The following is a 12,765-nucleotide window of genomic DNA, read 5'->3' as shown; positions in this document are numbered from 1 at the left end:
TTACCCATTTGATGGACAGCTTGGATCTTGCACCTGAATGTCGATTAGGTTGGCATGTTAGGGGCACGTGTTACTATTATTAACCCTACTATAAAGTCATAGTGCTCCTAGTTCCTTCTGTTCACTTGGACAGTCCATTCGATCAACATGAACTATTCATTAAGTTCATGACACATTAAAGAAGCTATCATACAAAAAGACCATGCTAATAAGATAATCCAATCAATCTTCGATTGGCCTTGTTTTTCCCAACCATCCATTTTTTAAGCCATAGATGGAACTGTTGTAATTTCCACGAAACATGATTATTTAGAAACATAAGCAATCCATTATAGGCTCTTACAAATAGAAGAGTCAAATTGTCGACTGGACCTATTTAATTTAAAGGAAATTATCACTTCTGTCGATATTAAAGGCCATTCATTAAATGATTGGTGTTTGTCAAATGAGCATGATGTTTGCATTGTAGTACATAAAATGTGCTTTGAATATAATCAAAAGTTCAGATCAATGGATTGGACTGTTTAAGTGTCCCAATGCAAGTAGGAGAGCACTGGAGAATCTCTCTTGTTTGTAGATACAATCGATCGTTAATGAAATATGATGCACAAACTTTCTAATTTTCCATGTTGTTTTTACTAGGAGCATTGAATCAGCTCACGAAGAATCTGGCGTGCGAGTGGGCAAAAGACAATATACGGACTAATAGTGTTGCACCTTGGATAACAAAGACTCCCCTTGTGGCTGATGTAAGTTTCTCTCCTCTGATATTCTATTCACTTGTAGATGAAAGAGTCCATGTAAACAACTATGTCTGAGGGGAAGAGGAGGTAATATGGACTTGAACATTGAGCCCCTCCCAAGTACGCTGGAATCATCTACAACACATGTTTTATATAATGCATGAAACACCCGTGGGTGGGGCCTACTATGTGACATGGGCAATAACCTTAATTTTCACCATACATATAAAAGATCGTTCAACGAAAAACTTAGATGGATTTTTATATCTTCTCTTGATCATGCATCAAAGTTCACGAGGTGTATTCCCTGTAAGTTTTGAATAATATTGATCAACTTGGTTGATCGATCAACCAAGTCCAAAACTTTCTAGCAAGCAATATATACAATCCGTTGCAATTTCGATCGATTGAGTAGGGCTATCGATTAATCAAAATCCCCAATTTAGGATAGATTGATGACATCCAAACAACAAAATCTATTATGAATTCAATCTTCATGCTCCATTGCTTCAAGTTGTCATCATCATCTCTAATTGTTTTCCATCATAACTTCATTGTCACTTCTGTGCACACTCCATCTTCATCAAACATTTGCCAAACCTAAAGAAGTCACACATAATCAAGTTCTCTCACGGAACTACTTTTTAAGGATATCCGTTGGTTTCATGCTCATGTGGATCTTCTCGAGAGTCACACCACCTTCCTCAAGGACATGTAGGATAAAATGATAACAAACATCAATATGTTTAGTTCTACAATGGTAAATTAAATTCTTTGCCAAGTTGATTATACTTTGCTGTCACAATTAACCGACACAACCTCCTTCTAAAGCCCAAGCTGATTTATCATCCAACACAACCAAACACCTTACTTAAATGCCTCTGTCATTGCCATATACTCACCTTCGATTGTGGAAAGATTCACCAAAACTGAAGCTTCGACATCAAACTAACCGCTCCAACCGCTAGCACAAACGAGTAAGTGGAAGTCAACCTTTTATTGTCCACATTTCTCACGTAATCTATCAACATGGCTTACAAGCTTTCCATTTGATTTCTCAAATGTCAAGATATTAGCTATACCCATGAGATAAAAAAGACAAGGAGTTCTCCTTCTCAGTGTTTTTTTATTGGGGTTAGACATGTATTTACTTACAACACCTACTACATGTGAAATATCTGGTCTCGCAGAGACCATGACATACATCAAATTGTCAACTACACTTGAATAGGGCACATAAGATATAACTTTCTTTTCTTCATCTATAATATAATTGAATCTTAATAAATCCTAAAGTGAGTAGCATGGGGTATGCTAACCGATTTTACTTTGTACTCATACTTCATTAATAACTTCTCAAGGTATTCTACTTGTGATAATCGTAACATGCTTATTTATCTCCCTATCTCTGTGTATGTCTATGCCAAGAATCTTCTTGCAGCCCACGGATCTTTCATCTTGAATGTCTCTGATAACTGAGTCTTTAATGTATCGATCTTAGACATGCTATGACTGGTGATAAGCATGTCATCAACATACAATACCGATATAATGAATTCTTCGTTACTTGATGACTTGAAATAGACACAATGATCATATTCACTTTTGATAAATCGCTAACCCATCATGAAAGTATTAAATCTTTTATACTACTGCCTAGGTGACAGTTTCAGCCATACAATGACCTCCTCAACCTACAAACCTTATTAGCCCTCTGCTTACTTCATGTAGATTTGCTCTTTCAACTCCTCATGTAGGAAAGAAATCTTCACATCTATTTATTCCAATTTCATATTGTATTGGGCAACCAGTGCCAATACGAATATGATAAATACATGCTTGACCACAATGTGAATATCTCATTAAAGTTGATACCTTCTTTCTGAGCATATCCATTCGCTACCAATATTTGCCTTGTATATATCATGTTTCTTCTTATAAATCTACTTACACCCGATTACTTTATGGCCAACAGGAAGCTCCACTAGCTCACATGTCTCATTCTTGTACAAACAATCCATCTCATCCTCCATTGTCGCCATCCACTTCTCATCATCTTAGTCATCTAATGCTTCTTGAAAGGTAGATGGATCCCCATCCGTAATAAGGGCGAATGAAATATTTGAGTCATCTTTGTATTTCACCAGTAATCTACAATATCTTAGTAGATTTCTTTAGAGAAATAGTTGCTCCACTGCTCCTATACCTCCTCTTACGACTTAGCTTCTACCTGTGTCTCACCTTTTATATTTCAACGTCAATCATAGCTGATTTTTCTAATTCCTTGTATTCATTTCTAATTCCTTGTATTCATCCCTATGAAACAAGGAATCTTCATCAAACCTAATGATGATCTTTCGTGTGACCTGGTCATACATCATGTACCCCTTCACACCATAACCATAGCCCACAAAGATAAGTTTCTTCGCTCTTTGGTCTTGCTTATATATCTTAACTAACGGTACATGAGAGTAACCATCATAACTAAATATGCGTACCCTGAGTAGTCTACATCATGACCACTCCACACTTCTTCTAAAATTTTACAATCCATGGCCATAAACAGGAACAATTTACTAAGTAACATGCCATATTGTGACCTTAATCCATAGTTCCTACTCAATGCAAAAGTACTTAACATACTTCGGACTCTCTCTAAGAGAGTATGATTCATCCGTTTATGCCACACCATTCTAATCTAGTATATGCCTCACTATATTGTACCTCACTATCCCCTCATCTTTATAAAAACTGATTAAATTCTTTAGAAGTGAATTCACCACCATTATTTGTCCTCAACACTTTCAACTTCCACCCTGTCTGCTTTTCAACCATCATCTTCTATACCTTCAATTGGTTTAAAGGCTTAGAATGAGGGATATGAGTGGAGAATCACTTAAGATTTAATTTCACAAAAAAAAAAAAAAAAAAAAAAATCTATTAAATCCAAAAAATTCTAAATGCCCATTTTATAGAAAAAGGTTTCCAACGATTATAAAAAGCTAGTTAACGGCTTTTTCAATGGGATCGAATGGGTCTTCGATAGAATTGAGATCACTTAATCCCATCAAGAAAATTTAGAAATTTTTTTAATTCTTTGGACCGTTTCTTTGATCTCATCGAGCTGACCTTCGATTTCATCGAGACCCATCGACAAGTTGTTGATGGAATCAAGGACCACTCGAAAGCTGTTATTTTGAGTATACAATTTCACAACATCTTTGCACCTCTTCTAGCCTAATTTATCATGTTCCAATTGCTTTTAAGGTTAAAAGATGATCAACAAGGGTTACCTATCAAGGTTAGGATCATCTTTGAGGCTATGTTGTTTTAGATATAAGGTTAGGGTCACTAAGGCACCTTAATTTACTTGTTCTTTACTTCCTTGATGCTCCAATTCTTCATGTATCTTCGGTCTTCAACTCCTAAGGCCTCAAACGATTCACTAACAAATGGACTCACACGATTGATAAATAGGTGCAAAAATTAGTGCACTAATATGTTTTTCAACCATCGCCTTCCACACCTTGAAAGTGGTGAAAATAGGATTTATTTTTCAGAAAATAAATCCATACATTTCTGGAGTAATCATCAATGAATGTGATAAAAATGGATTATTCCCTATAAATTATGGGCGTTGGCCCTCATACATCCGAATGCACATAATCAAGCATACCTTTATATGTTTTCCCAACTTAAAAGATAACAGGTGATTGTTTACCATATATGTAATTCTCATATACATTTGAATCAATTCTTTTAAATATAAGAATTAAGCAATGATCAAAAAGTACATTCATGTCGTGCTCACTCATGTGGTCTAGGTGCGCATGCCTATAAATATGTCAACGTGGACTCCACTACAGATGTTACAACTCCACCCGATAAAGGATTCTCAATCAAATTCTAAAGGATACCATAGTGATGAAGACCTTAGCTCCTTTGATGACCTCTAGGCTCCAGCAGTACTGGTGAATTTGTACCCTAGTGCATCAAGTGCACCCAAAGATATCATATTCTTCCTTAAGTTAGGAACGTGTCTCATTCGGGGTGTTGCACACTCTACCACATCAAACATCTTAATAAGCATTGATCGACACCAACAAACGTATAGGCAATGTCATTGCCCATAAACACTGTCCACCATTGCACTTATTGTAACTACTTAACCAAATTCTTGCTAAAAAGTCATGTGGTATGAGGCCCCCTTATCTAAAACTCACTCATTCTTGAGATACCTAGATTTAGATGCGATTAGGAAACCACCACAATCAACTTCCTCATTGGACTCTGCTATGATGGCCTCTTTTAATGTATTATCGATTTCTCTCCCTACTAAGCTTAGGATTCCGACAATCCTTATTCATGTATCCAGTCATCCCACAATTCTAGCATTTCATCTTGCCTTTATCCCTTGACTTGGATCTCGATCACAAGCTCTCCTTTCCTAATTAAAATTCCTTCCCTTAGCAACCAACACATTCGTAAAGGAACCCGTGTTATTGTCCTTCTTTCTCAAATACTTCTCATGAAATTGAGATGACAGTTTTGACGTCTATGGTCTCCCTACTATGGCACATAATGTCTATGAAATTCTCGTAGGATTCTGGAAGAGAGTTCAACAAGATTAGGGTTTGGTCTTCTTCATCGATTTTCACCTCTACACTTTATCAATTTGTAAAACAATTCACTAAACGTACTAATGTGTTCATTAATATTAGACCCTTCCACCATCTTAAGATTATAAAATTGCTTCTTAAGATACAGACGATTCCCTAGGAATTTCTTCATATACAAAATATCTAGTTTCATTTAAACCGCTGCGACAATCGTTTTGATCAAGGACATTGTATAGGACGCCATGCACCAAACATATTTGGATTGAGGTTTTCGCCTTCTCTTCCAATTCTTTCCACCCTTCATTGATCATAGATGTTGGACACTTCTCTACATCAAAGAGTGTGTGTTGCAACTTTTACTAAACTAGAAGGTCTCTCAAATTTACTTTACATAATTTGAAGTTCTTTTCCTAGTGAACTTCTCAATTTCATACTTCACGTTTGATCCTTTAATCGTCATGTTTCAAATTTAAAGTTGAATATCAATGTTATATCTGACACCATTTGCTGAGGAACTGCAGAAGAAACCCCTAAATTTGAATCACATGACAATAAGTAAATGAAAACAAAGCATGCACATAAATTTTATGTGGAAAAAAAAAAAAAAACTTTATACAAAAAAAATTACGATAAAAAGTGACAACGGTCACTATGAAAATAAAAAGTATAAAAGATGTTGAACTTACAATTAAAAAATAAATAAATTATTTTCTCCTCTCTAAACTCTAAAAACATTTAAGCTTCCGATTGGAATACTCTAATCACACAATTACACCCATATATATAACATAACATCTAAAATTGGAAACTAATCGTGTAATTACGCAAAATTACGTGCTTCACCATTCCTAAGCATGATTTCGTATTTGACTTCCGAATTACCTCACATATAAAAAACATATATTAGTAAGTTAATTTAGCACTTAAATGCACGAAAATTAATACAACTGAGAGAATAAATATACAATATTTAGGCTTGTTAACTTGTTTCAACATACATTGAAGACGTTCGAACAACAGTAAATACCCCGTCATTTTGATATATGTTTTGTTTTTCGTATGTTTTTATTCTCTTTCTCAGATTCTGGCTAACAAGGAAATGGTGGAAGAAATGATTTCTTATACTCCCGCTAGACGCTTTGCCGAGCCCAGCGAGGTTTCATCTTTGGTGGCATTCCTTTGCATGCCGGTTGCTTCGTACATCACTGGCCAAGTCATAGCTATCGATGGAGGATTCACTATCAATGGTTACTACCCATCAAAAGACTAATATACATCAGTCCCATAGATCGATGCAAGTGATAATAAATGTTTCATGAGTATCGTGGGATTAACCCATGATACTAGAATAAGGACAGCTCTAGTGCTTGGTTAGAATAACAGCATCATTGATAAATGATGTTCGCCAAGTCTTTATATCTTAATATTTTAGAATACTTATTTTTCTCCTTTGAGATTGTCTTCATTTTCAAAAACTATTAGACTGGGGATTTTGTTGGGTTGTCTAAGTTATTGCTTGCTTGTGGGTCAAATGTCTATGTAGAAGTTGTATTACTATTTGGCATAAGGAACAAATAATTAAATTAGTAGGTACGATATTCATTTGGCATCAAAGAAAGGACCGGTCCAGGTTGTCGGCAGTAACCCTAGTTGGAATGGAGGAATGGAAGACGCCATCTGATCAAACCAATCAACATGATCAAGCTCTAGCCTTTCGACTAATCAAAGAAATAATGAAATGCAACAACAGATAATCACTGCCTCGAAATTAGATTCCAAATTTGAAATTACAGTGATAGATACTGAAGAACCAGCCGTCGGGATGTCAATAGGCTAGGTCGGATTCCCGGGCCTGGCCGCGAGCTAGGCTCGGGCTGAAGATTAATCATGCATATGAGGGATGGGCTCTGGCTTAACTTCCAAACCCATTTCTAATTCAGGCTGGCTTAGACTAAGACGTCCAATAGCCCGTAGAGCTGGCCCAGCCTGATAGGGATTAAAATATCAGTTGTCGAAGCTCCATAAGGTTTGAACTTTTTTTTTAGGTGGAATCATTCCACTTGAATTTCATTAATGAGAATCTGGAATACACAGCCATTCGAGCGGGTCCCAACAAAAAGATCTGGACCGCACCTATCATATACCACTCCTACAGAAGGCTAAACTAAAAAGAAGAAGAAGCCAAAAGGGAGACTTTGAAGCGTGGCGGCATCACTAGCAAAGGGCAGTGCTGAAAACAGAGTTGAAACAGCTTCCACACAACTCCTTCCTCAACCAGCAGCTTCAACCAAACCTAAAGCAAAACCCAATCGGCCAGACCCCTGCTTTTGAGAGCACAAGCAAACCCTTCTTTAGCTCTACCTCTAGCTTAGCTTTACTAGATCAACCACCTGCATAACTACCAGTTGTAGCGAAAGTAGCTACTTGGCCCAATGGCTGAGGAGAGACCTAGGAGGATCATTGTCGAAGCTTCGTTAGTAAGGTTTAGAATGCAGTTATCAATTGAAGTTCGAATGTTTAGCCAACTACACTATTACTTGAACACTTCTTAGTGAGCACTTCTTAGTAAGCTATTTTGTCTCGTGATAAGTGGAAAATATGGGGCGACCCTTGTCATTGAATATTGGTATGTATTAAATAAGATGAAAGAGATTAGGGAAACCCAAATTTGTCAGGGCTTGCCACCAATCAAAAGGCTTGCACCATGAAAATTTACAGAAAGGAGAAAAATGGGCTCATGCTACAATTACAGTGAGAAATTCACACCGGGCACAAATGCAATGCACATTTTAACTATGATTGTTGAAATGGATGATGGTGATCCTGAAGATCAGACGTAGGCAACGAGGCTCTATTCTAAGATTAACTCTTCAAGACAATGGCTTGCATTAGGAATGATACACGCTATTGGTATAAAATAAGTGTTGGGAAATAAATAATGGTAGAAACCGAAATCAACCAAGTAGAAAGATCAAACTTTAAAACAGGCTCGATGCCTAATATTCTTTCCTTAAAGCACTATTCACCCCCTTTCATCGATATGAGATTGTTGTCAGGTTACTAGCAAATCGCTTATAGAAAATGACAAGCCTTGATGGTTTCGCTTGCTGTAATCATGAAGAGACTACAACATGAACTCAGTATGCAGTTTTGCTATTCTGGCACTCTGTATATTATGAACAGACATTTCACTTTAATAGAGAATGTAATCGAAGGATTTTTTGTCTCTGAAAAGTGCATTGTACGATGATGTTTAATCCATAATTTACACTGAATTTTATAGAGAACGAAAGGCTATGCGTTTTCCCAAGGAAGCATTTCCGAACCGTCAGATATAGTTTATTAACGAAGAGACGTAACTTAACTCAAATCAGCCGATCTAACCGTTTCTCATGACTGAATGACTCAACATTTGGATTCTTCCAACCGAAACTTCATAACAATCGAAATCTATTGACCGAACTTCATAATCGGTAATTTCTGCTGGCCGATTGGCACAACAGCCATTTTCTACCGATCGAATCTTGTGATCGATATACTCGCTATGGACAATTTAGCAACAACTTAACATAGTTGCACTAAATCACATCGGTAGGAGCATCCCTCAGGACATGATATGCACGCTTGCATGCATACATTCCACTGCTCTGCACTAAAACATGTAACTTTCATCTCTCTATAATCTCCAAGTAAGAATACTAGAAAACTCATGAGCTTATAAATCCCCCTAGCCTTTTCTCTCTAAGAAATGTGGGACAAAAGATTTTCAAGGAGTTTTACATTTTCAATCAAAACTTTGGAGGAAAAATATAGTTCAAACAGTCCTGAATAAAAGTCGAGAAAAAGTGCATGGGTAAGGACTTCAACCAGCGCTAAATGTAGTGATGGTTTATAACCATCATTAAACCAAAGAAATTTGTCGACGATCTAAAATTTTCTTAAATGGTCTTACCAGCTTTTCCGAGGATTTCGTCAGTCTTGAACTGCCGTGGGAGAGGCAAATCTGGTTCCTTGGCCCCCGATGGGTGGACGCTGAGGTGTCACCGGCTTGTCCGAACATGAAATTGGATCTTGACCATTGGGTTGAAAGCCTATGCAAGCATGAAATTATGTTTATAAGAAAAAAAATAGATTTTTGTTGTAATTGTTTTAGTGGTTCGATTTATGAACCATTGATCTGGGGTTAGGATCATCTAATCCCAAATGGATATATATAGCATTCGCCTCCCTTCATTTCACACACCAAGAAAAACCCAAATGGATACAACTACCAATCCATCGAGAGAGAGAGAGAGAGAGAGAGAGAGAGAGAGAGAGAGAGAGAGAGAACCAAAGAGAGAGAGAGAGTGGGCCATCATACAAGATAAAGAGAGAGAGAGAGAGAGAGAGAGAGAGAGAGATGAGAATGGAATGGGGCGGTAGGGGTGGCGTGAAGAGATTCAACGATCTAAAATTTTCTTAAATGTGTCTTTTTTTTACCATTTTCACGCAGTGCACCTGGATGTCCATCTCAGGCCCATCATGATCTCTTGTCGGCCATACGATTGCCATCCCAAATTAGAGCGAATAGGCCCATTTACATGTACGATTGTTGAATGGGCCCATTAGGTTGAAAGCCCATGCAAGTGTCGCATTATAGGGCCCTATTAGAATTGGAATCCAAGTGGATCTCATCTCTTATGGATAGTTATACTTAGATTGATGTGGCATTTTCCTCATATTAGTGTGGCTTTACGCTGGCTTGTGATGATGTAGTGTTTTGTTTATGTTAATAAGACACTTCCTTATTACTTGATGTTGATGTTGCACTTACTTTACATTAGATGTAACATTACTCTTACACTTGTTATAACATTGCTCTTATAATTAGAGTATTAGCCTTACTCATGTGTTGATGTTGCCTTACTCTTATGGCTGATATGGCATTACATTACACACCACATGCATGGTTGGCTATATGATCGCGCATCATCATACTTCAACGACATCATGTGTGCACAACATTAGATGATGGATGATCATGGTTGAGTACAACTGGATTTGAGAAGATATCTAGCGGATCGGGTTTGCTACTCATGACATGGTTTAGCGTGCTTATGCATGGCAAGATTACATTTGATCTCCTCACGGCTAGGTCATTTTAGCATACCCATATGAGATGGGGCCACCGTGCATGTATGCATAGTTTGTATGACATGATTGTATGACTCAAGATTATGAATTCATGCATTTACTCATTTTCATGAAGCACTTATATCTACACCCTAGCAACATCAAGGATGTACCTTACACCTAAGTGACTTCAAGGTTATAGCCTCCATGGTTTTGTCGTGGCTAGAGTATATGTTTATAAACCGGCAATATGTTCTAAGCATCTGGACATGTACATGATTTCCTTGGGTGAAAGTCCATAAACCTTGTGGCTGCAAGATGCTCCAATGATGAGACTAAGTGGATACATGAGCGCACGAGTACTGAACACCAATAGGCTGCGTTTCCCCCTATTGAGTGATCAGTAAGAAATGGGTGCAGTCTCACCTGCTCAAAGCGTGTAGTAGCAATTGAAACTAATTTGTCTGGCCAGCTTGAAAATGGGTCCACTACTGGTGAGTCAAATGGGCATTGGCATACCACTTCTGAAGTGAGTAGTAAGGTCTCTTATACTTGCATGTTCGTGTGCTACAGTTCGGTGCATGTGTACTAGACCCCAGTGATTTTAATTGAGAACCGTACTGAGGTATAGATTGGACATCAGGATTGGCATAATTACATCACATGACTACATATGACATCAACTCGATTGGCCATCGCATAGCATATATGCATAGCCTTGGCATGATTGATTGCACACATAAACATTGGCATAATTGGCCCTCCATATTTTTTTTCAACACTCTCACTCATACCCATCCATGCACTCACACCATAGTGGGATTTCACCACAATGGGTACTTGAACCCATGACCTTGTGTTGAAACTCTTTTGAGTTTACCATTGAGGCATGAATAAGCACTCGATCCTCCATATTTGTTGCTTACTTTGATATTGATATTTGTATTAATATTGATATTGATGAATATATCTTTCATATGCATTGCGTGCGCATACATACACACTCTACTAAGCTTCATATAATCTTCTACAACTAATGGGATAGTTGTTTTCTAATAAGATATTCACATAGATATGTGGTCTAGGGAATTTAGAGTGGTAAAGCTCAAAAATATTACTTTAATCTCATTAATTTATAGACTTTAGATGAAGGGTATGAGTGGGGAATCTCTTAAACTTTTATTTTATAAAAAACCCATCAATTTGCCAAGGAACCGAATGCCCATTTTATAGAGTTTGTAGCAAAAATTGGGATCCTACGATCATTTCTATATTTTATCGCCCCCTCCTAAGTCAAAGTGCATCAGAGTGCGTCATGTTACCATAACCCAGGTCCAGTTTAATCAAAATCATGCTTTGATACCAACTTGAGCAGGTCTTCTATTCCATCGAGACCCATTGACGGGCTATCGATGTGTAACGCCCCGAAAATCGGGGGTCGAGTATAACTCAACTCCTGAGTTCCAACGCATCATTTATGCAATATAGATAATGATGTTTAAATGTTGTCCATATTAGTGCATTAAATATGAGTGAGATTACCCTAAATTAGCATATCATACTCTAGAGTTAATGTAATTAGGTAAGTGGAAGATTGAATTTAATATATGAGTATAGGTACGTATTTAATAACCTCTAGAGTATGATCATGTAGCTGGGCTGAAAATATACATAGGTTGTTTCAAAATATACAAAATGTCACAATGTAAATGTTCAACTAATCCAGTGTCCATGTAACCCTCGCGATCGCAGCTCTAGGTTTACCCAGACTCGCCTGAGAGTTGAACGTAGGAGAACTCCTCATCCTCGTCGAAGGCTCTGTCACGAAAGCCTCGACATATCCTACATCAAAATCAGAGTCTGGTTGGTGTTTTAAAACACCGTCCCAGGGTGGGAGTGAGTGGCCAACTCAGTGGTATTATAATGTAAAGGTTAACATGTCATCAATTCAATTAAGCAGTAATGATAAAGCAGTACAACAAGCAATTCCTAACTACTCTTTTTAATGTGAGGATGATATGCAGTAATGTTGCATGCCCTCGCCTGCACTCCCTAAGCGACTTCATCTCACGGTCGCGCATGGCAAACTCCCTAAATGTGCGCTTCCTCGCCAAAGCACATGCAATGCAGTGCATGGTCGTGTTAGCCAAGTAATTGATTAGGCTTATTCATACAGCAGATTTGGGAAGCTAAAGTACCTCCCTTTATATCGTTAACCCAAACAAAGATCCATCTAGGGTCATCAATCTTAGTTATTCACATATGATAGGCAAGTTGTATGGCATCACCCC

At 37.6% G+C, this 12,765-nt stretch overlaps 1 protein-coding gene across 1 annotated transcript; it reads left to right on the top strand.

The window, feature by feature from the left end:
• The first annotated feature begins 622 nt into the window (after positions 1-622).
• On the top strand, positions 623-6,710 carry LOC131242904 (tropinone reductase homolog At5g06060-like). Its single transcript, XM_058241885.1, has 2 exons — positions 623-749; positions 6,444-6,710. Exons 1-2 carry the CDS (start codon positions 627-629, stop codon positions 6,630-6,632), a joined length of 312 nt encoding a protein of 103 aa, XP_058097868.1. The 5' UTR covers positions 623-626; the 3' UTR covers positions 6,633-6,710.
• Positions 6,711-12,765: the final 6,055 nt, after the last annotated feature.

Source organism: Magnolia sinica, chromosome 1 (genome assembly GCF_029962835.1).
Source record: "Magnolia sinica isolate HGM2019 chromosome 1, MsV1, whole genome shotgun sequence".
Taxonomy (NCBI): Eukaryota; Viridiplantae; Streptophyta; class Magnoliopsida; order Magnoliales; family Magnoliaceae; genus Magnolia; species Magnolia sinica.
This window is presented reverse-complemented; position numbering and strand designations above follow the sequence as displayed.

Bases quoted from the DNA above. Each gene is read 5' to 3' on its own strand.
- LOC131242904 (XM_058241885.1), top strand. From the start codon at position 627: ATGTTGTTTTTACTAGGAGCATTGAATCAGCTCACGAAGAATCTGGCG. The intron at 750-6,443 runs GTAAGTTTCTCT...TCTCTTTCTCAG, and splicing joins AGACTCCCCTTGTGGCTGAT to ATTCTGGCTAACAAGGAAAT.